Source organism: Centrocercus urophasianus, unplaced genomic scaffold (genome assembly GCF_019232065.1).
Source record: "Centrocercus urophasianus isolate 14NV4802_14NV808 unplaced genomic scaffold, USGS_Curo_1.0 seq_26, whole genome shotgun sequence".
Lineage (NCBI taxonomy): Eukaryota > Metazoa > Chordata > Aves > Galliformes > Phasianidae > Centrocercus > Centrocercus urophasianus.
The window spans coordinates 3,205,428-3,227,712 of record NW_024884822.1 but is presented as its reverse complement, the minus strand read 5'-3'; the positions used below and the strand labels follow the sequence as shown (position 1 = coordinate 3,227,712).

The 22,285-nt window shown below is 37.8% G+C and overlaps 1 protein-coding gene across 3 annotated transcripts in view; it reads left to right on the top strand.

Moving 5' to 3' along the window:
- The window catches only part of TENM2 (teneurin transmembrane protein 2), a 547,500-nt gene that overhangs the window by 95,974 nt on the left and 429,241 nt on the right, over positions 1-22,285 (top strand). For all 3 annotated transcript variants that reach the window (XM_042826120.1, XM_042826119.1, XM_042826118.1), the window contains exon 3: positions 19,443-19,718. In XM_042826120.1, coding sequence (XP_042682054.1) covers positions 19,443-19,718 — 276 coding nt within the window. The remainder of the gene's footprint in view (positions 1-19,442; positions 19,719-22,285) is intronic.

Genomic DNA, 22,285 nt, shown 5'->3' with positions numbered 1-22,285 from the left:
AAGTGGCTTGAGAGCGGAATACAGCTCACTGATAAGGGAGAGTTTTGTGGAACTTATGTAGGAAGACTGAAAGTGTGCTTCAATGAGTGTGGAAAAGCAGGGGGAGTAAGGAAAGTAGCCAGAGATGTGGGAGTAGGAGAGTTTTTAGTTGGGTCTGCCCAGCTGTTAGCCCTTCTGCTGGGCCTCCATTCATAGCTCTGTGCTGTGGAAATTAGACTCATCAAGCAAGTTGCCAGCAAATAGAAGGGAATAAAATCTCATCTGATAAATCTCTCACTGTGGTATGTGGAAGATAAGTATTTTCTTGTAAGAAATACTCTGTTTCAAAATCTCTATCTTCCTTGTGAGAAGTTTCAGACAATTAATAAGCTTTCTTATCGGTAAGTACAGAATTTCAGTGACAACATGACACAGAATTTAAATTTTTGTTATTCATTGCTTACATTTCCTAAGTACAGTATAAATTCTCTTGTAATGGTAAGCAACATAAAATGAATTTAATGAGATATTAAGAGTAGAAGACTGTAGAACAGCAGTCCAAGGAGTCATTTTTTTTGACTCAGAATGAGTGCTGTACTGTCGTTGTGCTGCTTGTTGTTCTGCATTTCACAAGGCCTGTCTCCTAGTATAATTTTATTATAAAATAGTTTGCTTTTCTTGAAGTTAGCTTAATGGAGTATAACTTATGTTCTTCAGTTTAACAGTGTTGCTAGTATTTCCCCTTTAGTCGTATTAGAAAAGACTATTAAAATCCTCAATGATTTCATCTTGTCAAAATTTCCAGCTGTGAGGCTTGACTGGTAAACACTTAACACTTCATTTTTTGTAACTGAAGATGCTGTTCCGGTTGACTGGCTTTATAGCTAAAAGTAAAGCAGTAATACTACAGGTAAGCTGTATGGACTATGTATCATGCAAATGAGATGAGGGAAATTTACCTCTATATGTTTGTTCTTTTACAATTCCATTAAAATTCTTTTAGCAGGAGTAAAGATTGAGCTTGTTCTATTGAGAAATGGTGAAGTGCATATTCACTTTCCCTTTCTTTTTGCAGAATATTTTCCCTGTGCTCTTCCATATTGAGAACATGTTTGAGTTTGAAGTGGAAGAAAGGTTCTTCTGATGAGTTGCTGGGATCTGTTAATTTGTGTGGTTCATTTGTGTTCTTGGTAGGAGAGCTGAATTTGCAGCTGTGTACTTTGGTTGTGTTGGAACTGCAGTTATATTTTAAAATGGTGTCTGGTCCCTGTAATGTTTTTTGTCATTGTATTTGGAAGACTGAGTCTCTGTAAGGTTGAAAGGAGTTGTTTTAGTAAATGAAAATAAATTGTGTTTAGGATGTTTTCAGAGCAAAGCTTCAGTGGCTGGTGAGGGCTGTTACAGGAGAGCTGAGGGGAGGAGAGGAGCTGTTTAATGCTGACTCTTCCTGTAGCCTGTCAATTTATTCATGCAATGGACCTTGCGAGCTCAATCTACAGATGCTATTTTCTGCTCCTTACTGAATAAAACTCGGTGCTGAGTCCTGAGTGTAAAGATTAATTAGTCAGTGAGTGGTAAAGGTCTGTTAAAGCCATTATTGCGTATGTCCACAGAGACAAACAGGGACTATAAAACATTGTGTTCAAAACCTAATTTTACATGTGTATTTTTCATTAATAATAATGATAATGGTAGTAACTATAGCCTTTTAATCCTGAATCCTCTCAGAGGGCGTTGTGCAATGCATACTGTGTTGGAAAGACCATGTTTTCAGTCACTGAAGCTCCTTTAAGCTATCTTGAGTTCAAGTTATTGCCTATCATCGGGCAGACTTAACTGCTCAGAGCATGTCATACAATTAAGTGCGTTTTGTCCAGAAATAATAAGGAAAATAGTTAAAGATCAGTGAAGTTAAGATAAAAATGGTAACCAGAGCTGTGCTTACAGTTATGTACTTTATCTCTGTTAGTCTGACTTCAGGACTAGATACTAACAATTTAATGCTAGCTTTCAGATAAGCTCAGAGATGCACAATTGGTGATTGGCTCCATGTTAGAAATTTTCAGCTAGTTTTTAGCTAATTTAGGTAATGCAGTAAGTGAGAAGATTTCTTTATAAACATGTGCATTTCAAATTGCAGACTTGGTCTTTTGTCTAAATTAAGCTGCAACTGTTCTCTCTACACTTGAGAATGACTCCCTGTGTTACCAGCAGTTTCAAAAGAGAAGGGTTCCTCTTTGTACTTTTTCCAGGTTTGGTGCATTCTTTGGTTGCTGTGGTGTTTGTTTGCTTGTTTTTCCTTGTAAACGGGTGAAGCTTAGGGTAATGTATATGAATGAATGAGTAAATAGGCTCTATCTCGTATAGGCATGGCTGTTCCAGTATGTAGTATGTAGTAGGTATGTTCCAGTTAGTAAAATCAAAATTGACTATATAATACATGAAAAAGTGTCCTTTCTTTTCTTCCCACTGCGTGAGGTTTAAGAAGGGGGAAAACTTCCTGTAAGGTGCTTAGAAAATATGTTGCGAGTTTCTTTTCCCCATTAAGTCCAGCTAAGGTTCAGCTTGTTTGTATAACGTAAGACTCATTTAGAAAACTTAGCAGAATCAAAATTGTCAGTGTATATTCTCTATCTGCTTGGGAGAGAAAAAAATCAACTTAATTGGAATGGAATTTCCTCTTCTAGTCTGGATACATGCATTGTTTAAAATATTCATCTTCGTGCCATACAGGGCACATCCATTCGTGCCCTATATGGATCAGAAGATGCCAAGTTAAATCATAAATAAGAAAGAAAATCAAAATAAGAAAGAAAGGGGATTTTTTGTTTTTAAGCAATAGACTGCCAACTTCACAGATTTTTTAAGTCAGGATACTTTCTGAGTTGTTGTTTTACGGTAATAATCTTAGGACATTTTAAATATGTGTTTCCTACGTTGCTGGAGGGAAAGTCTTGTATACACTGATGTGTTGATAAGGGTTCTGGTGATATTCTCCTCCTTTAAATTATCTAACTCCTGTAGTCTCCAATGGAAGTTTTATTCCATGAGGAACAGCACTGAGCAGTTGTTCAAGCTGTTGTGTAATTGTGTGATCTGACTGCAACTTCGGTCACCTCATCGCTAGTGTTGATTTGCCTGATGTGGCTCGCTGCTCCCTGTGCATCCCTCTCAGAGCTGTGCGCTCAGTTGAGAAAGACAACCTTCACCATACAGACGTACCATTCATTGGCCAGAGGCACATGATGTCAAGTCTGGAAGGCATAGACAAAAAATAGATAATGTTGAACAGGCTTCCACCACAGAGATACCAATAGTTAGAGATGTGTTTTCCTTTAATGTCTCTGTTGGGTGAAGCTGTGATACAATGCAGAAATGTATATTTTGAGTGAAGGTCAAAATTCAGAAATGAAAACCTTACTTTAGAGTACTGTGCCCAGTTCTGGGCTCCCCAGTTCAAAAAAGACAAGGAGTCCAGTGGAGGACCAGAAACATGATAAAGGGTGTAGAACATCTCCTGTATGAGGAAAGGCCAAGTAATCTGGGTCTGTCCAGGCTGGGGAGAAGAAGACTGAGGGGAGATCTGATTAAGGTTTACAGGTATCTAAAGGGAGGTGGGGGACAAATGGATGAGGCCAGGCTCTTCTCGAGAAGTGATGCGTAGCAGTAGGACAAGGAGCAATGACCTAAAACTTGAACATAGGAAGTTCTGTACAAATACAAAGAAGAACTTATTTATGGTGAAGGTGGCAGAGCATTGGAACAAGTTGCACAGGGAGCTTGTGAAGTCTTTTTCTATGGCGATATTCAAAACCCATCTGAATGCCTACCTTGCAGCCTACTGTAGGGAACTTGCTTTAGCAGAGGGGTTGGATGATCTCTTGAGGTCCTTTCTGTCCCCTGCAATTCTGTGATTTGGTGATACTGTCTATTAACTACTTTTTTTCCTGCAATTCTAAAAAAATCAATTAAATGAATGCTTGGAACCTCTATGGATAGGCATACTGGAGGCTTCAAGAACTTAGCACTCTCTCTAAAGAAATTGAATTAATCGCTCCAGCATTTTATTTATATTGGCTAGTGAATGAATGAAGTCAAGGGCTAATAGTTGTAGTGAGTGAAGCTTTTTGCTTTTGAGCTGTAGGTCAAGCAGCAACTGCAGATCTCTGAGGAACGCTTATCCTGGAGACAGCTTGGTTTCTGCATGCTGAAGTGACTGACAGAGCCAAGGGTATGACTGACAGCTGTGCTTTCTGGACCTGGAATAGCTAATGCTACTTGAAGTCCTATCAAAATATTTCACACCTTGTAATTAGCAAAAGCTCAGTAACAGAGTAATAATCTCCTAATGTAACATCAGTTTGCAGGAAAAACAGCAGCATTTCTGACATAGTTTTCATTGAGAAGGATGGTTTATTTTGGTGTCTCGTTTTTCCTTGAATTATTAATTTTACTCACACATCTAATGTTAGTTATGTTGCAGATGAATTTTCGCTGCTGCAGAAGAACTTGTGAGGACTTTAAGTAATTCAGAATATTTCACATGCCTCATTTGCCTTTCAGTGTGGTGATCTATCAGCAGTACACTGGAATAATACATGTGTTAGAATTAATATGTGTACACTACAGGTTTTTCAGATACGTGCCAAGAAGCTTTCCCATAATTCCATCGTTGTATGCATGTTAATGATTTCTCAAAAATACTCAAACCAGTTACCAGCAGTTGCAATTAGGGCCAAAGATTTTTTAATCTGCATAGCAAGAACAACTGCAAAACCAAAGGATGACTGTTCACAGTTGTCTGATGTAGTTTTTGGCTTTTTTAGTTCTTCCTCATTTTGTTTAGCATTCGGTGCGATTCATAAATTTGTGTTTTGATGCGTGTATATATTGCATGCCAGTGGTTAGAAAAGACTGTGCAGGCTATTGACTTCTGAGATGTGAATGATCACATAGAGCTGAGAAAGAAGAGTCCTCAATATGTATTTAATTCATTCAGTTAGTTTGTAATTTGCAGTAGAGAAATGTCTGTCAGTATGGTTAGCAGGATCAAAATGTGTTTGAAATAACAAATAAACAATTTTATTTATTTGCAAGCGATAAGCAGTTTTAAAAGGCTCTTAATAAATGTTTTGGAGGGAAAAGAAAATGTCTTGACAATCTCTGTCACTGATTTTGTATGGGAATGAAGAGGCAGCAGAGTTCTGCATGGGAATGCAGTGATACCGTGCTTTTTCATCATCTTAAACATCCGGGTCTCCTTAGCGTTCTAGAATGAAAATCAGACTTGAATGTTTCATTATTTACTCGTAATATGAGGTCATTTCTTTTAATATTCAATCTTTCTATAATTTTGTTGCTTCACCATATTCCAGCCTTTTGTTCTTATTGGCAAAATAAAATAAAATAAAATAAATCTCAGTGCCTTTTGAACAATGCAGATGAAGCAAATTTTTAGTTATTTTTTACAGTTATTTTTTAAGTAGTCTTTTTAAAGTCTTAATGATGTCTTTAGTATGTTATTAATGTTATACATGTCTAACATAAGGTGGCAGGAGCTATGTCAGGGGAGGGTCAGGCTGGGTGTTAGGAAAAGGTACTTCACCAGAGGGCGGTGGGCATGGAACAGGCTGCCCAGGGTACAGAGCACAGCCTCAGGCTGCTGCAGTTCAAGGGGCACCGAACTCAGAACTAGTTTGGATGCATGGCACCTGGAGTTGGACTCAGTGATCCTTGTGGGTCCCTTCAAAATGGGGATATTCTCTGATTCTACGGTTACTAATAGCACTACCATCAAGAAATGGAAGTGAAGTTGTGTGTAGTGGAATTTATGCACTTTATGTATGGTTACTGCATACAGAAGCAACTGACAAAAGGCAGTAAAAACATGTAATTTAATGCATACAGTTTGGCTAGCAAATAAAGCGCCAGCAGTTGCATCTCTATTTAGAGTGAAATTTATTGGATTCCTTTGAAAAACCTCCACAAACACTACAAATGCAGGTTGTGAATGTAGCATTGTAGCATAGCAATTTATTACACCGTAATTTTGTTTATAGCACTACTGATGAGCAGTTTCACTGGGTAGCTCAACGTGAGGCTTTTTGGGGAATAGTGGTGGCAGACCATTATACTTGCTGCATTTTTTCTCGTTTTCAAATGGGTGTCATTTATTAACACCAATGCTTAAATGAGCTTTTTGAAGGTATTTCAAGCTAGATGGTATTAACTGTTCATTCTCACCTGGAAGTCTTACCTCCGTAGCACAGCAAGTGAAGTGCAGGAGATGGCTGTGTGTGGTGTGTGCACGGTGACTGTTCCTTCTAAGGAGGGTGTTTGTCTTGCTGGCCTCTCGAGGTGGCAGCATCCTTGTATTCCTCCTGCCCTACCCTGGGATGAGGTGCCCAGTGGTGCAGCCCAGCTGTGCAGTGGCTTTGCTGCAATTCACCCCCTTCCTCATGAGCTGCTCTGCAATAGCTGTTGTGGGATGGGTAGAGATGGGGGAATGGTGCAGCGGTACATCTCAGCCTTGGCCTCCTTGGAAAATTTTAGATGATAGGGCTCGTTGGTGGATTTGGAATCAATCTTTGACATGTGTCATAGCTCTTTAAGTAGGTATTAATACAAAACAGTAAATTTGTGTGGTATTCAACTTTTTTGTAGTTGTCAATCAGAAAGTTCTGAAGTGGATTTCTTTAAAGACTCCCATCTCCCGAGGAAAAGGGGATAAGGCAGTGTGTCCCTGGACAGGATCTATGACTCATTATGTCAATCAAATTCCACTTCAGAGGGGAATAAAGAGATTTGTATCTCAAAGCTGTGCATAACGACTTCTCGGCTTTTCATTTCATATTTATGAGCGGTTTACTTTGAAGTGTTTATCAGGCAATACGCAGAAACATGAGAGAGCATTGCCTGAAACCATGTTCAAGTGTCTAATCTGTTAAATGCTTGCTGAGACTGGTTCATCAGTGCAGTGCATGCAATGCAAAAAAGAGAGGAAAAAAAAAATAAACTTTCTTGGTTTTTGAGGTTTTGAAGCAGAATCTTTATATTAACAATATAAAAAGGATTAATAATGCCAAGCATTTTGAAATAAATGTAATATTTGAAACATACAAAAGTTGGCTATGTTCTGTGTTAAGTAGATAAATAGTTCTTTGCCCGAAAAGAAGCTAGACTATATTTAATACCAAAACCCAACAGTGCCACATCTGCTCTTAAGGCCTCAATATACAGTGACCACAAGAGCCTCACTGTTAATTTTGAAGGGGTTTTTTTTTGATGTTTATAAAAGCAGGCTTCCATAATATCCTTTACACTCAAAAAAAAAAAAAAAAAAAAAAAAAAAAAAGACGATTTGCTGAAAAGTGATAAAAGAATATTGGTGACATAAGGCTGCAATAGAAATACATTGTCAACATTACTACCCCTTTGCTGTGTGCTTTTCCTGCAGTGGAGCTCCAAAGAGGAAAATAATTTTTAAATAGATCAAAGATAAAATAAAGAAAAAGTGTTAGGTAAAATGGAAACAAAAAAAACCACATTTTTCTCATTATAATATGAAGTAGAGAAGGGCATAAGCCTCACGATCAGTGGGTCAGCTCCATGCTCACAAGTTTCCTACTACCTTCATTCCATAGTCAGGTTTTCATAATTGTGTTTAGACGTGGCGGTAGTGAAGGCATGAGGTGGAGGGCGTGTAGACAGCAGTGCTAACGAAGGAGCTCTCCAGCCTGCAAAACCACATGGGAAAATTCTGATTTGCAAGTTCAATGTGCAGTATGTATACCTAAGATTGACATGGGAGAGGAGACTGAGGATGCCCATGCCATGTCTTGTGTTTTATTTTAAAAGTAGCTTCACTTAAAAACTTCTTCAAAATATATTTTTCCAACATATTTTTAGACTTAATATAATTGATGTTTAGGCCTTTCGTTATTTTTTTTTTAATGTTATCCCTAAGATTATTGGAACGCAATTGTTTGTTACTGTACACTTCTCATTATCTAGCTGTAGGTTTCTCTTTTGCTTTCTAGATTAGGGATCTCTTGTAAACTTTTGAGTTATTCATTGTCTTGGGTTGAGGATTCTTTGTTCTAGCTTTCCCACTACAAAGTAGAATGTGTCGCTCCTTGATTACAAATCCACGTGGTTGGTTTGCCCAATTCCCAGTGAAAAAAAATAAGAAGGACAACCAATGAAAAAATCTTTGCTATGTTTGATTTCAATGGCAGAGGACAGTAGTAGAAATGAAATCAAGGTTAATTTTCCAATTAAGGAGATGACGAAGAGGGTAACGGAGCAACAAGGTGCCTTTGAGAACCACAAATCTGAAATTTAAATAGACGTACTAGCAAGTTTTAGTATGCTTAGCTGCATCAGAGGTTCATCACTCTGAGAGAGATGGGTAAGTTGGTGATGTATCCAGCGTCTGTCACAGTAGCTTAAGCCATCTGAAGCAACTGGCCAGCTAAGCTAATACACGATATACTCTATCACACCAGTAATTAAGAAAACAATTTATTTCAGGTAATTCTGCGACTGAAAGGCCATAGGCAGGAGATGTGCAACTGTTTTTTTGTTTTTGTGGGGTTTTTTGCAATCATGGTATTTCATGGTATTCCTTCTTTGCAAATGATTGGTGGGTTTAAAGTGGTCCTAATTATTCCTAATGTAGGATTAATGTACAAACCAATCTAATCTCCATTAAACTCAAAGAATTCTGTAATTTGAGTCTGCCAAGTAAGAAATCAAAATAAATAAGTAAATAAAAGGCATCAAATGATACCTGGGTGTACTTGACCTTTATCAGTGAGATGTGAATTTGTCATTTCACCTGATCTGCAAGGCACTTACGGAGCAAGGAAAGGCACTTATGAAGTAGGATGACGCGTGTGTTAAAAATAGTCAGATAACACAGCCTGCTCACTAACTCTCTTTAGGGTCTGGCTCTTGGTAAATACTGAAGTGCGTTTTCTGCTGATGTTGAGGCCTCACTGTAGTTTTGGTTTAGGCTCAGGAAATGTGGTACAGAAGCAATGGAGAACGGCTTGGCAGTGAAGTGTTTCTTATTAAAACTGGTTCTTGTGTAGAATAGCTGAGTGTGGATAGACCTAGTTATGTATGTTCTGGAAGAAGCAACAGGGTAAGCATGGCAGCCAGAAAAGCAGTGCAGTAACAGTGTCTTTTGTGTACTGTTAAAATAACAGTGATTTTATGTGTTTGTCAAATGCTTATTGATCCCAGTGCTTTGGAAGAATAAAAATAAATAACAGAGAAAGAACATTGGATGCAGCATCTTGTTTTATCTACCTCAGATGCAATTACTGCTGTTTGGTGTGTACTGTATCAGGACGTTTGGGCTCTTGTGCTAATTAGGCAACAGCCCGTGACAAATGCCACTCCTCTGGTGACCTTTCAGTTCCAAATAGGGAACTCTGTTGTTCTAGGGTAAGAGAAGAGGTAAGAATGTTGTCTGTTAACTCTGCCAAAAGCAGAGAGAGATCAGCATAAGTTATTAAAAGGGAACATGTCAGAAACTTGATAATGTGAGGTGATAAAGGTGATTACTGGCAGGAGCTGCTGTGAGGTAATGGTGAGGTAATGCCTGCAGGACTGCTGGCCAAAGTGGCGAGGAAGGGCAGGGTCTTTGGTGTGATACTGTGACACCCCTGTGTGTACCTGCAGCACATCAAGTGGGGTTCTGCTGAGCTGCTTTGGCCTTTGCTGTCAATGCAGTCAGAGGTGGCTGAGTCAAGCACTGCGATCATTTCGCTGTTTTCTGTAAAATCCAGGTTGTTGTGAATGGTCAGAGCTGTTGTGAACAGATTTTAAGTGTTACTGAAATGTGACTGTGCTATACATTTACTTACATATATGTGTAATACACTTATATAAGAGCTGCTCTGAAAGTAATGCCTTCTATATTATGTTTGTAAAGTTAGAGGCGGGTCTTGGTGGCATGGCAGTAGAGTTTGAATCTTCCCACCAATACTCCATTACATTGTGTTGCCATGTGACAGATGGCAGCAGAGGGGCAGTCTGACACAAACGTGTCTGACGTGGAAGGGCACGTGGAGCAAAGCCATGGGTTTGAATTTCTTCATGAAGAAAAAATGGCACCACTCACCTTCATCAATGCTTGCTCAAGGTTGATGGAGACACAGCAGCGGCTGTGGGCACAGTGAGGTGGTGGGTGCTGCATTTCAACAGTAGCAGCAGTGGGTCATCTGTGCTGGTGTAGATTTTTATAAGCATGGCATGCAGGCTGTTGCTGATTGCTGGTGTAAGTACATGGCTAATGGCAGTGACTCTTAAAAAAAAAAATAGCTGTTTGTAACTGGGAATTTGCTCTAACAAATAATGGTGTTACTGTGCTCGCCATACCTGTTGTAGTTTCCATAGAAATAAATAGGAGGCATAAATTTCAGGGTGACCTATGCATACTGTATAAAAATGTACATGCATTATTTCAGCTTTTCTTTATAATATCTTCTTCTGTAAATCAGGCTGTGGAGTAAAAATGTGTCATATAGGGAACACCCTCTTGAAGATGGTATGGGTGGAAGACTGTTACATAGTCCCTCATCTCCTTTACCGTTAGCTTTGATAAACAGTGAAGTGATGAAGTATAGGTAATTCTAAAGCAATTATCGTGAGTGGTCAATATTTCAGTGAGACAAAGGAAAGTCCTCTGCTGAGATTTTGTCTTTGTTTCCCAGCCATAAGAGACTTGACCAAGTTATACTTGCAGTTGGGTTATGTTGATATTGCCTTTTCAGTAAGTCACACAGCGTGCCGGCTGAGCTCAATGCTGAAGTGATAACTGGAGCTCAACTTTCACTGTTCTGCATTTTTCACTCTGCATTTTGTTATTATTCAAGGTGCAGTCCAACCCAGCAGTCCTTCAAATGTAAGACTGAGATGGAGGGGATGGGACAATAGAAGGGCAGGGAGTAGCCCTGTTGTGGAATGGAATTGAGTAAAAACATTGCTTCAAACAAAAGAAAGTTAGGAAGAAAAAAAGTAACAACAGAGCTATGAGCTGTTTATTGGCATGTAACCCAAATCCTCAGTTTTCTTCAGTGAAAAAGAGAAAAGGTCATCTAAATGCAAATTAAAGTAAGAAGCAGGACAGCCAGAAATGTAGATGAGAAAACTGAGAAGCAAGTTGCAGTACCCAAGTGGGCCTGTGTTTCCCAGTAGGAGGAGGATTCTATGATCAGTGTGTGACTGGCAGCACAGCCACTAAGTGCAGCAGACCCCTGTGGTGGTGTAGTGCTCAGAACACAGCAAATAATGCACAGAGAGTGAGAAGCGCGTTTTGTGCACATGGTAAATGCCAGTGTAGGAAAAGGAAAGAGGTGCGTGGAAGGAGGTCTTATTTTATCCTTGTGTGGTACTGCAGAAGGCCTGGTAAGACCAATAAATTCCAGCAGTGCAACTGGTGAATCTGCTGTGTTGTCTGCCAAAGTGCTGGAGGTGACTATTGACTGTTGCCAGTGAAACTACTGCATGTGCCAGAAAGGCCAGGATGTGCTCAGCTTCTGCATTCACAACTGTACATTCAATCTATAAATTACAGTCATTGGTAGATAGAAGAAATCCTATATTAAGGGTGTGTGTTTCATCTGTTGCAAAGTTCAGGACCGATAATAATCGGAGTTAGTGCCAACTGTTCCATTTATAACACCACAACTGACTGGGTGTGAAAATAACTAATTATTTTTGTGAGGATTAAAAATGAAAAGCTGAATGCTATTTATAATTCAATCAAATAAAGACATTTCCAGATCTCTTCATAAAACAAATGCAAGTGGTGAATGAAAGAAAACAGTTACGTTTGTTTCACAGTAGGTGTACTGTCTCAAAGCACTTAATCTGTTTTCCTTTGTACTTGTTTATAATATATGGGTTTTTTTCAATTTTCTAGTGCTCAAATAATTTTGCTATCATTGCATTTATAAGGCTTTGAGATTTCTAGCAAGCTCTTCTTTCCACTGTAGATGAATTTCTATTTCAGTTACAGTCATTCATGCTGACGCTCTGATTTTCCTCCTAGTAAGATGAGAAACGCGGAGTTGAAGGCTGGTGTCTCTGGCATTTCTGAAACCTGTTAGGAACAACATGATTCAGAATGTAAACACTGAAGTTCTGAGTCAAATAGTAGTTTAAACTTCTTTTGTTCTACGGTACAGGATACAATTTATTTAGCCGTTATTTCTAGGTGACATGATGTTTACAGTGAAGAAGCTCCTTATGACTGAACAGCTGACAGCTGCTGGTGCTAAGAAATCTTTATATGTGCCTGGGGACCTTCACAGAGTGTAGAGATCAGTATTCCTAACCTGTGAAGCAAAGTATAGAAGAAAACAATTAAGGTCTTGTCTGTGATAACGGCTGATTCAGGTTTTTCCAGAGCTTCCAATTAAACAGTTATGAAGGCATGAAAGCTCATTACCTGTGACTTCTGCTGTTTCTTGAGAGCACAGTTTATTTATCAACTCAGGAACAGTGGTTTATTTTTTGCTGCTTTTTAAATCTCGAATTAACAGTATAAAAACAAAGCTTGGCTTAGCATGAATTCGGCAAATTATCACCTGCTAATTTATCTGCTGGTAGTTTCCTGCAGTTTCTTAGAGGTCCTTCTTAATAATTAAACTGAAATTCATGTATTGATGAACATTTTTCCACAGTGATTTTATCCAATAGTAATCATATCTATGTGGTTAATTAAGTATAATATAAATAGTATTTATATAAAAATGGTTTGTGTTTTTTTTTTTTTTTTTTTTTTTTTTTTTTCAGGAGACAAAGGAGTGGAATTGTCATTTTCTGATGTAACACAATTGCTTTTACTACAGAGGGCAGGCATCTGTGAGCTACACTAGTATGCAAATGTCCAATTCCATCTTTAGAGGTGGAAACTGGGATTTTGTGGGTACCGAGGTCTGATTTCTGTACTTTGTGCCATCTGAGGCTGTGCATCGCAAGTATGGATAGCCAGCATAGATACTGCATGCTAGCTGCTCTCCATTGGAACAACACTGCTCTTTTTATATAGCTTTTTAAAGTCCTCAATGAAGTTGGTGTTTTTCCTAGAGTTGTAGTTAACATCCCTTAATCAGAAGGTACTTTGCCTGTGTAACAGGAGCTATAATACCAGGTGTTGATGGGCACGTTGTTTAAATTGAAAGCAGCATTTGTAAATAAATATTTCTTTCTTCTTGTGTGGTACCTATGACTTCATGAACACTACTCTTTTTTGAATTTTATTTAGAAATGCACGATCTCCAAGAAAAGGAAAGGTGATATAACTATTCTGTATATTATTTTGACTTGGAATAGAAAATACATTCTGACTTCTGTTCCTTACATTCCATTAAAAAAAAAAAAAAAAAAAAGCATCCCTGCTCCACTCCAAAACCAGTGTTATTTTGATGGTGTTTGGACTAGTGCTGCTGATATGCTTTATTAACAACAAGTGGGTTGTTACTTGCTGCAAATCTTCATGTTCTGTTCCTCTTCTGCTACTTGTACAGGTCGAAGTAGAACCTGACTTTTAGTAGCTTACAGCTGTGTTCTTGTTGAGGTGTGTCACAGTACACAGTGTGAATGGGTGCAGGTTTTCTCCCAACAAATGCACTACTTACTGTTGCAGAGGCAAGTTGTATCATTTTTACAGTTGTTAGTAATAGTTTGATAGCGCAGTTTTGTTGTCTTCATTTTACAGATGAAAGGAACAAACTCGGTGCCAATTTTCCTCCAATCATAGCTCTAGTGGGCTGCTTTCAGTCTTTCTTTTTAAGATGTGGAAGTTAGTTTCTGCAGTACAACAGCCCAGTTGTTAACTTCTTTGTTGGATGTATGTGGCTTTTTGTTGGCTTTTGTGGATATATTTTGACATGAGTAATGTGGCACAACTAATTTCAGAATGTTCACGTCTTTTATCAGATCTGAGAAGCATTTCAAGTCTTGTTCACAAAATAAAAAGGCATATTGTTGTGGTTCCAAGTAGTGAACATTTCTCATGTTTTCTTGTCACTTTCACAAAAAATGCAGAAAATCGGATTAGAGTGGGTCAGATTTCTGGTCATACTTGTGGTCTCTCTAGACACTAAGTAGCCCTAAAATGAGCAAATTTTTCTCCCCTTCTGCTGGAGGTTGCCTGGGAAGCAATCACTGCAATGGGAGATAGTTATGCAAACACAGGTATTGTGCATATTTAGCACACACAACCCTGTGGGTTTTAATTTGATTTTGATCACAGGACAGTCATTGCCTACTAAATGATAGATGATACATTTCATTAAAGATAAGCTGATTAATGGAGGAAACTGATGGTGCATTGAGAAGGGGAGAACTTGTGTGCGTGTTGTGTATAGCTGAGTTTATGTTCCATTTCTTCTAATAACATCTTATAACTTGGATAGATTGAACTACTTTGGCTGAAGTTTTTTGTGAACTCTATCTACTTAGAGTTGCTTTTCTTGGAGCGCAGGTGAGGAATATCTGAGCAGCTCTGAGAAGAAAATCCATTGCTTAGTCTGCAGTGCAAACTCCACATGACTATTTTGTTGGTGAAATGAAAGCTTATCTCCAGCCTTTGGATCAGAGGTTCCCGGGCTGGAAAAGCTGTCACTGTTAACTGTCTGCTTGTCTTTGCTGTAGCTGCTGGATTCATGGAAGTGTTGTGGGGTTTGACTGTGGAGCTGATGCCCGGTGCCAAAGAGCTGCTGCTCTCTGTGCTCCACTCTGCACAGTGCTGTCCCCACAGCTGCCCTTAATGCCTCTGGGATGTAAAGCACAGATCCTTATTCAATTGCTTACATTTGCCCTGTGTCCTTCAGAATGACATATCTGTAGGAACAGCTCTTCTCTTTGTGGTAAATGTCTTCTTTAATGTTACTGAGTGTTTGGAGAAATTGGAAAGTTTACTGTGAGTGAAAGCCTACCTAGGAATATCAGGTATTACCCTGAAGTACTGCATTGTAACCTGGGCTGCATTGTAGATGCTTTATGTATGGTGTGTTCTGCCAAAATTTGTCTGTGCTGTGGGAAAAGGTTGCTGTAAGTATTCTTCTCTGTAGTTTAAAAGCTATTACAGGGCAGAGAGAAAAGCTCACTTCCCAAGGAGGTGAAGATAAATTATGAAGTGTTTGAGATGTTCTCAGAGGCTACGTTCAGACACCTGCAGAAAATGTGTATGAAGTAGTTAATAATATTTTATTCCCTATGTGGTACATAATGAATGAAGAAGGACACAAAACAGGAGAGTAACTTTATCATCACCAAATGAAAGTAAATTATATTGAAAACGCAGGGAAGATTGTCTAATTTTGTGATCTAGACCAAAATCTCGTTAGGTGCCTGATTTTATAAACCTCAACATTTTATTTAACTGTAGGTGTAGCTACGGTATTAGTAACTGTTGACTGAGTTCTTGCTGAGAAGAGAACTGTCTCTATCCTGCTATTAGGCCCGGGGATCTCCAAGCCAGAAAGAAGCATGGCAGAAAGAGGATTAGAAGAAAGACAATTAAAGGATTTAGCTGTCATTGAGGAGAGAAGCTAGAAAATATTTTTCGAATAGAAAGTATATGTTGTAATGTGTGTGCAGATTTCTGTTTGCTGTGGAAGGGACTAAGACTGCCAGAAATGGATTTGCTTTTAAGAAAATCACGCTGTTTCTGTTGAATTTTAAACACTGTTAAAAAATGTTAACAGGAGTATTTTCCAGGCACGGTTCATGCAAATATGACATTTGCCACAGGGGCCGTTCATTGTGGTCCTGTGGTTAAATTTCCTGCATCTTGCACAGAAAAAGTACTTCTGATTCAAGGGATATTTTAACCCTCAAAAAGTTGAAGGGGGAAAACGAAGTAGAATCAAAAAGATGGCAGTTGCATCTGATAAGGAAGACCAGTAAAAGGGTTAATGGTAAAAACATATACAATAAGCAAATTAAAAAATGAGTGTGATCATCTGTCCTCTCTGTCATTATAATGAATGAACATGTATAGAACTGAGAAAGATTAAGAAGTGTACACCACAGTTTATTAAAAAGAATGACCTCTTTGTATACCACAGATTGGAGTTAAACTGTGGTACTTATGCCAGCATAAATCATTATAGCTGTTAGCATAGCAGAAAAATTGACAAAAGATGGAATGTCTGAATAGAAAAGAAAAAAAAAAATCCCAAGTTCTTGTAAATTTATTATAGTAGCAGAGAATGTCATTCAGTATTATTTATTCTTTTGATTTTAGACTTAGCAAAATTTTGAACCGCTGATCCAGTCAAATTCAAAGATGAATTTGCCATATCTTTGTACTACTGGTTTTGGATATCTTCTCTGGGGGCATTTTGTAGTGACCACAGCTGGATTAGATTAATTTTCAGAAGGGCGATTCCTATAATTTGTAATTAAGCACGTGAGACCTCTGCCTACAGGTTAGGTGAGAATAACCTTTACTTTCATGGTAATGCTTTCTAGTCTTAGCAGGGATAAGTAGAATTGCACATCATTGAATTAATCACACTTCTGGTGAATATTTGTACACTATTTAACTTACGTACTAACTTGCTGTAAAAGGAAACGAGCTTGAAAGGTGTACTAGTCATATGCAAATGAGAAAGAAAACAAAGCTTTTCTGCTCTATTGAGAGAGAACTCACAGCATGCAGATTATAGGTGTGATCATGGAGTATATAACATTATATTACATTTCTAAACCAGCATGTTGCTGATCTATTTTTGCATGAGAAGTTGCATACACCTTAAGGGAGCAGATGGCGTTAACTGCCTTTCTTTAACAAAAGTGGTCTGGTGATTTCTGCAGATGGGGATGAGGGGAATAATGATGGATGTTAATAAGCTCCGTTACATACGAAAAAGCAAAAAACATTGAAGTTTTCCTTTTGTGTGGTGTTTCCTTCAAGGGAAAGATTCCTTTATTTTCCCTTGATAAGCATCATATGCTATTTATCTCTTTTCACGTAGTGCCACCAGCAATGTAGTAGATGCTACAGAATCTGAAAGAAAACAGTCTCATTTTTGAATGTGCAAGAATGTATGCTGACCCCCTTTCAATTCGACAATGCAAGTGAAGTTGCAGTGAAATGCTGTTATTCTCTACCCCTGAAAGTTACTGGCAAGCCCCCAAGGCAGCACATGGTGTATACAACACTAAGAATCACCCATCTTCCTTGGCTGCATTAGCTCATGGGTCAGCCTTCCCACTGTGAACAATTTTTTGCTTTGAAGTTCTGGATAAATAATATTGGTGCACCTAGAGCCATATGTATCCTCTGAGTTTACAGCAGTGCTTTACTAATGCCGTGAGTCCTTAATGTGCCACTGTGGCTGTGCATATGGGAGGATATTATCTAAGTGGATCATGTGTTATTTGAGACAGTTTCCTTTAAGGGAAATGAGAGATGTAGGAGAACCCAATCCAGGTGAAGCTAAGGGCTAGACAGCATAACTGCTTCTGCAGCTTTTTCCTCAGATTTTCAAGTAAAATGAAGAGCAGTGAGCTATCAAAGTATATGTAAATACAGATGCATTTTATATATATTTGGATACAAAATTGATTTATTTGAAAAATGCCTTAATATATGTATATATGTAAGTTCTGTAAATACTTATAGATGTGAAAAACATCTGGAACATCCTCTATTCCAGAGGCTCAGTGGATTGCTTCCGTTCATGTTCTTGAGTTGATCTGCTCCATTCTCCAGTTGTTTTAACTGTCTAACAGCTGGTCAGTTTTCAAGGCTTTTTCTCCATGCTTCTGGAAGCTGCCAGATTCTCAGGTGACAAAACTCAGATGGATGAATGGGTTCTGTGACTGCTATGTTTACTTTCCTCTTTCAGTACCTTTACTATTTTCATTTATTTTTTATAAATGAAGTAAGAATTCCTCTGAAAATTACTTGGCACATTAGATGTTGTAGTTCAACTTCTCATGTCAATAAAGCATGCTAATTGGAGTGAAGTAATCAGAGCTTGTAATGACTGTTAAATTCTACAGAATATCATTGAAATGTTTCACCATGTATGTAAAATAGCTTAATTAAGCCAGTGTGTTCATAACTGGTGTGTATGGACATTTATGCCAGCAGCAGACGAGAAAACTTCAGAAGTTTCACTTTCATGATGTGTGTCTGACATCAGCATGCACTTTGCACGTGCAGGTCACCAATTTGCAACCTTGTTCTGTATGTTTTGTGTTTGGGTGTCTTTTTTTTTTTTTTTTTTTTTTTAATGTGTGAATTTCCAAAATAAAGCGGCATTCTGGTAAATATATTGGAGAAGAGGAGAAAATATAAACTGCTTTTGGACAAAATGCAACTACCATTATAGAGATACAGGCAACGGATTTAGTTTCACTGTGAACTACATTATTGGCAGCTATGCTGCCAGTGACCCCAGTCTGCTTTAATTCATTTTTAGCCTGTTGTAATGAAGCGGAAATCACTTCGTTTTTCAAAAGCCTAAAAAGCCGTAGAGATGGTGGATAATTCCACATTCATTTCTTAGTAGTTCTGTTCATTCCTGTAGGAAGCAAATAAGGAGAAATCAACTGGCAAGCCTATACTTTCTGAGAACCCTGGGGTGGGGGACTCTGTGTGCCTTCAAAATGTTAATGACTTTGTCTGCTGCAGTTACTAACTGCTAAATATCACATTTTGATACCGATCTGGAAATGTTTGCCTTTACACCTGGTGACCTCTTTATTTTGGTGTCCTTGTTCTCGCTGCCTTATTAAGTTTGGTGAATAGAGATAGAAAACAGAGTGATTTCGAGATCCACGTATTTTGATTTCTGCAGCAGATGTTAACCCACCAGTCTCACCAGATATTGAAGTGCAACACTGATCACAGGGTTTCCTGTTTAATCACTGGTAGATTTGGATTTTTTCAAGTGATTCGCTGTTCTGTAAACTGTTTTCCCAACTATTTGTTTTCTATGAAATTAAAAAAAATTAAAAATAAAAATAAAAAATAAAAAAAAGCCTCTATTTATGATACTCTTGTGTAGGAAAAGCAGCTTCTTTCCAAGTGATCAAATGTTCAACTTCAAAGCTAAGGCTCTAATTCTACGAATGCAAGGTTAGATATGTAACCTAAAGCAAGTCTCCTCATTAGCACTTGTCAGGAGTTTTACATTAATCACATACGTAAGTGATAAATAATTTGGAGCCAAAATAGTAGTCACAAGTAACCTAAAATCTACCCTTGTTTTGTGTATTTCATGCATTTGAATTATAATGAATACGTTTTATGTAAGTTGGTGGATTCCTCTGTGTAATTAATTACAAAGCCTTAGCACACAATAGTTAAGAACGATAGTTAAGAACGATATACATTAGTTAAGAACGATATACATTTTCTGTTATTTTGAAACTTAGATCTGCTAGATTTTCAATTATTTACTTTTCTTTAACCGCCTTTCTAGGAACAAACTTCACCCTCGCGGAACTGGGAATCTGTGAGCCCTCTCCCCATCGAAGCGGCTACTGCTCGGACATAGGAATACTCCATCAAGGCTATTCCTTGAGCACTGGCTCTGATGCTGACTCAGACACGGAGGGAGGGATGTCTCCAGAACATGCAATCAGGCTGTGGGGAAGAGGGATCAAATCCAGGCGAAGTTCTGGTCTGTCAAGTCGTGAAAACTCGGCTCTCACCCTCACCGACTCCGACAATGAAAACAAGTCAGATGAGGAAAACGGTAGGGCTTTTTTTTTTTTTTTTTATATATATGTGTGTGTATATATATATATATATATATATATATATATATTCAAGTTGCACATGTGTAATAACATGAGTGTCCTTCTAAAAATTAGCTTTTCACTTTTCTTTCTCTGTTTGATTAAAGCTGCTTAGGAATACTCTTTTAATGTCAATATCAGGAAGCTATAACATGCTTATTTCATAATATGATATATGGTTTATCATATAATTTACTTTCCAGGTAATAACCCTTCACAGAAAACTATATTCAGAATTTATTAACTTAAACTTAATGATGAGAAATCAGATTTTTTTAAAAATAGTATATTGTGTGATTTCTATTCACAGCTTGAAGTAATATTAATAATCTGCAATATGCTGGTAGCTGTAACAGTGGTGCTGTTTGCTTTCACATGAGTTTTTAAATTTTGAACTTCTGCACTTGGTTATTGTAGATATAAGGGGCTGTTGAGCAAACTAGTGCATCATACTGAGGCAGAGAGTAGGTGATTAATTACGTAGAAATGAGACTTTAGACAATGCACAAATCATTGTTGATAAAGCATCTAACTAACTAACTAGTGTTGATGAAGCTCCATCAAGCCAGCTGTCCTTTCAGATGCGTATAGCACAGACTTGTTTCTCATGTCTGCTAAAAATGTATCAGACAAATCATCTGTGCGCACATCTTTTTAAAGACGAAAAATAGTAAGAATGGATTTGCTGCCATTTGTCCTCCGTGCCACAGAGTAATGAAGATGCAAACTCAGCTTAGTTAAAATATTAAATAAAAGCTTTGATGTTTGCCGTTATGCAAAGGTGGAGAGGAGTCTCCTTAATGTTGACGTTGGGGCAATTACTCAGGCAGCCAATACCAGGTAAGGTAACCAGGTCTCAGCTACACATACTGCTTACCACAAAATTTAATTTATTGCATGATGTTACTTAACAGAGGAGGATTTCTTTCCTGTTTATTGGAGGCTCCTCCGTACATTCAGTGGCAGCTGTCTCAGTTTCTGCAAAGCAGAGGTTTGATAGGTACTGGAAACTTAATCAGCTCCTTGTTAAAGCAAACAAGGTAAAACTGAATTACACTTTCTGTATTGATTGAAAAAGTTCAGAAAAGCGCAATTGATTTTTTTTCTGCAAGAGCGTGCGTTTTTTCCTGATTTAAATTGAATCTTCAAGCAACATATTTTCTCTATAGGCATAGCAGAATATATTCATCAAAACTGAAGAGGAAATATGTATATGCTAGCACAAGGAAACCATGATTGTAAAGAAGAGTTGTTTGGATAATTAATTAATTTTGTTATTAAATAGTACAGTTCAAACAAAGAAGTCAGATTACATTTACTTCACTATAGTTTTGATAAGCTCAAACAACTATTGGAATTCATTGCTCTTGGAGGAATTCCCTTCATATATGGGTAGTTTTTCTTCATTGCTGAGGGAAGCCCTTTTCCACACCTTTTGTCTCAGGAAATTTGATCTCAAGACCTAACTGTATAGTGTTGCAGACACTGATGAAAGAAGTCTGTTTGCTTTATTTTTTTATTTTTTTATTTTTTTTCGCTACAGTAAGTGAATTATAATTACTGAGTAATTGGAAATACAGTGCACTGAATCCATTTTGAACAGATAATTTTTCTAACATTGAAAAGAATAAGCAAAAGGAACAACTAAAAGGAAGGAGGACATGATAAAAAAGCACGGAAGAAACGAAATAGTGTGTGGAATTCACTTTTACATGGCAAGGCTCTTGTGATAAGTGTTTATGTCTGGCTGTTTAAAAGAAGATCACGCAACTGTCTGTATACACAGAGGTGTTGACTTCAGTAAACTTTTTAGTCTTTCTTTCTCACAAATTCTGGTTAGCTCAAAAATCAATGCCTTTTCACATCACTGACTTTATGAAGTTTTGGGATGTATTATCATATAGATTGACAGTTGCCCCACTGGTTCAGCACCGCAGTGTGGGCACTTACAAAACCATCATTAATTTCTCGCACTTGTGCCCAGCAGTGGTTTCCTACATAATAAAAACTGTGTCCTTCAGAAGCAGATCAATAACTTGCTAGGTATTCATCTTGAAGAGGAAGTAACAAGAATCTGTATTTCAAGAGAAATTTACTTTCTGATATTGTTTGAGATTTGCAAGGTACTGGCATAAAACAATACGTTTCTTGCTACAAGATTTTATCCATTTATGCCTACCAATATTAGGGGAACTTGTGATGCATAGACTTCACTGAATTTATTTAAAGAGTTGTTGAAGTTTTTTTTTTCCCTTGGTACATTACTATTGTTACAAAACAGTAGTTAAAGTGCAAAAGGGGCAATTTATATTATTGCACTTGGGGGGACAAAAACTAACAGGAACAAAAAGAAAAAAAAAAAACCTTTCACTTCTCTTATTTTCTAAGCATATTATGTATATAAGAATATATGAACATATAAATGTCATTTTTTGTACGCATCTAAGTAGCCCAGAGGTGACTGGATTTCTAATACTTGCTCTAACAGTTTGATGCCGTACTGATTCAAATCCATTCAAATCTT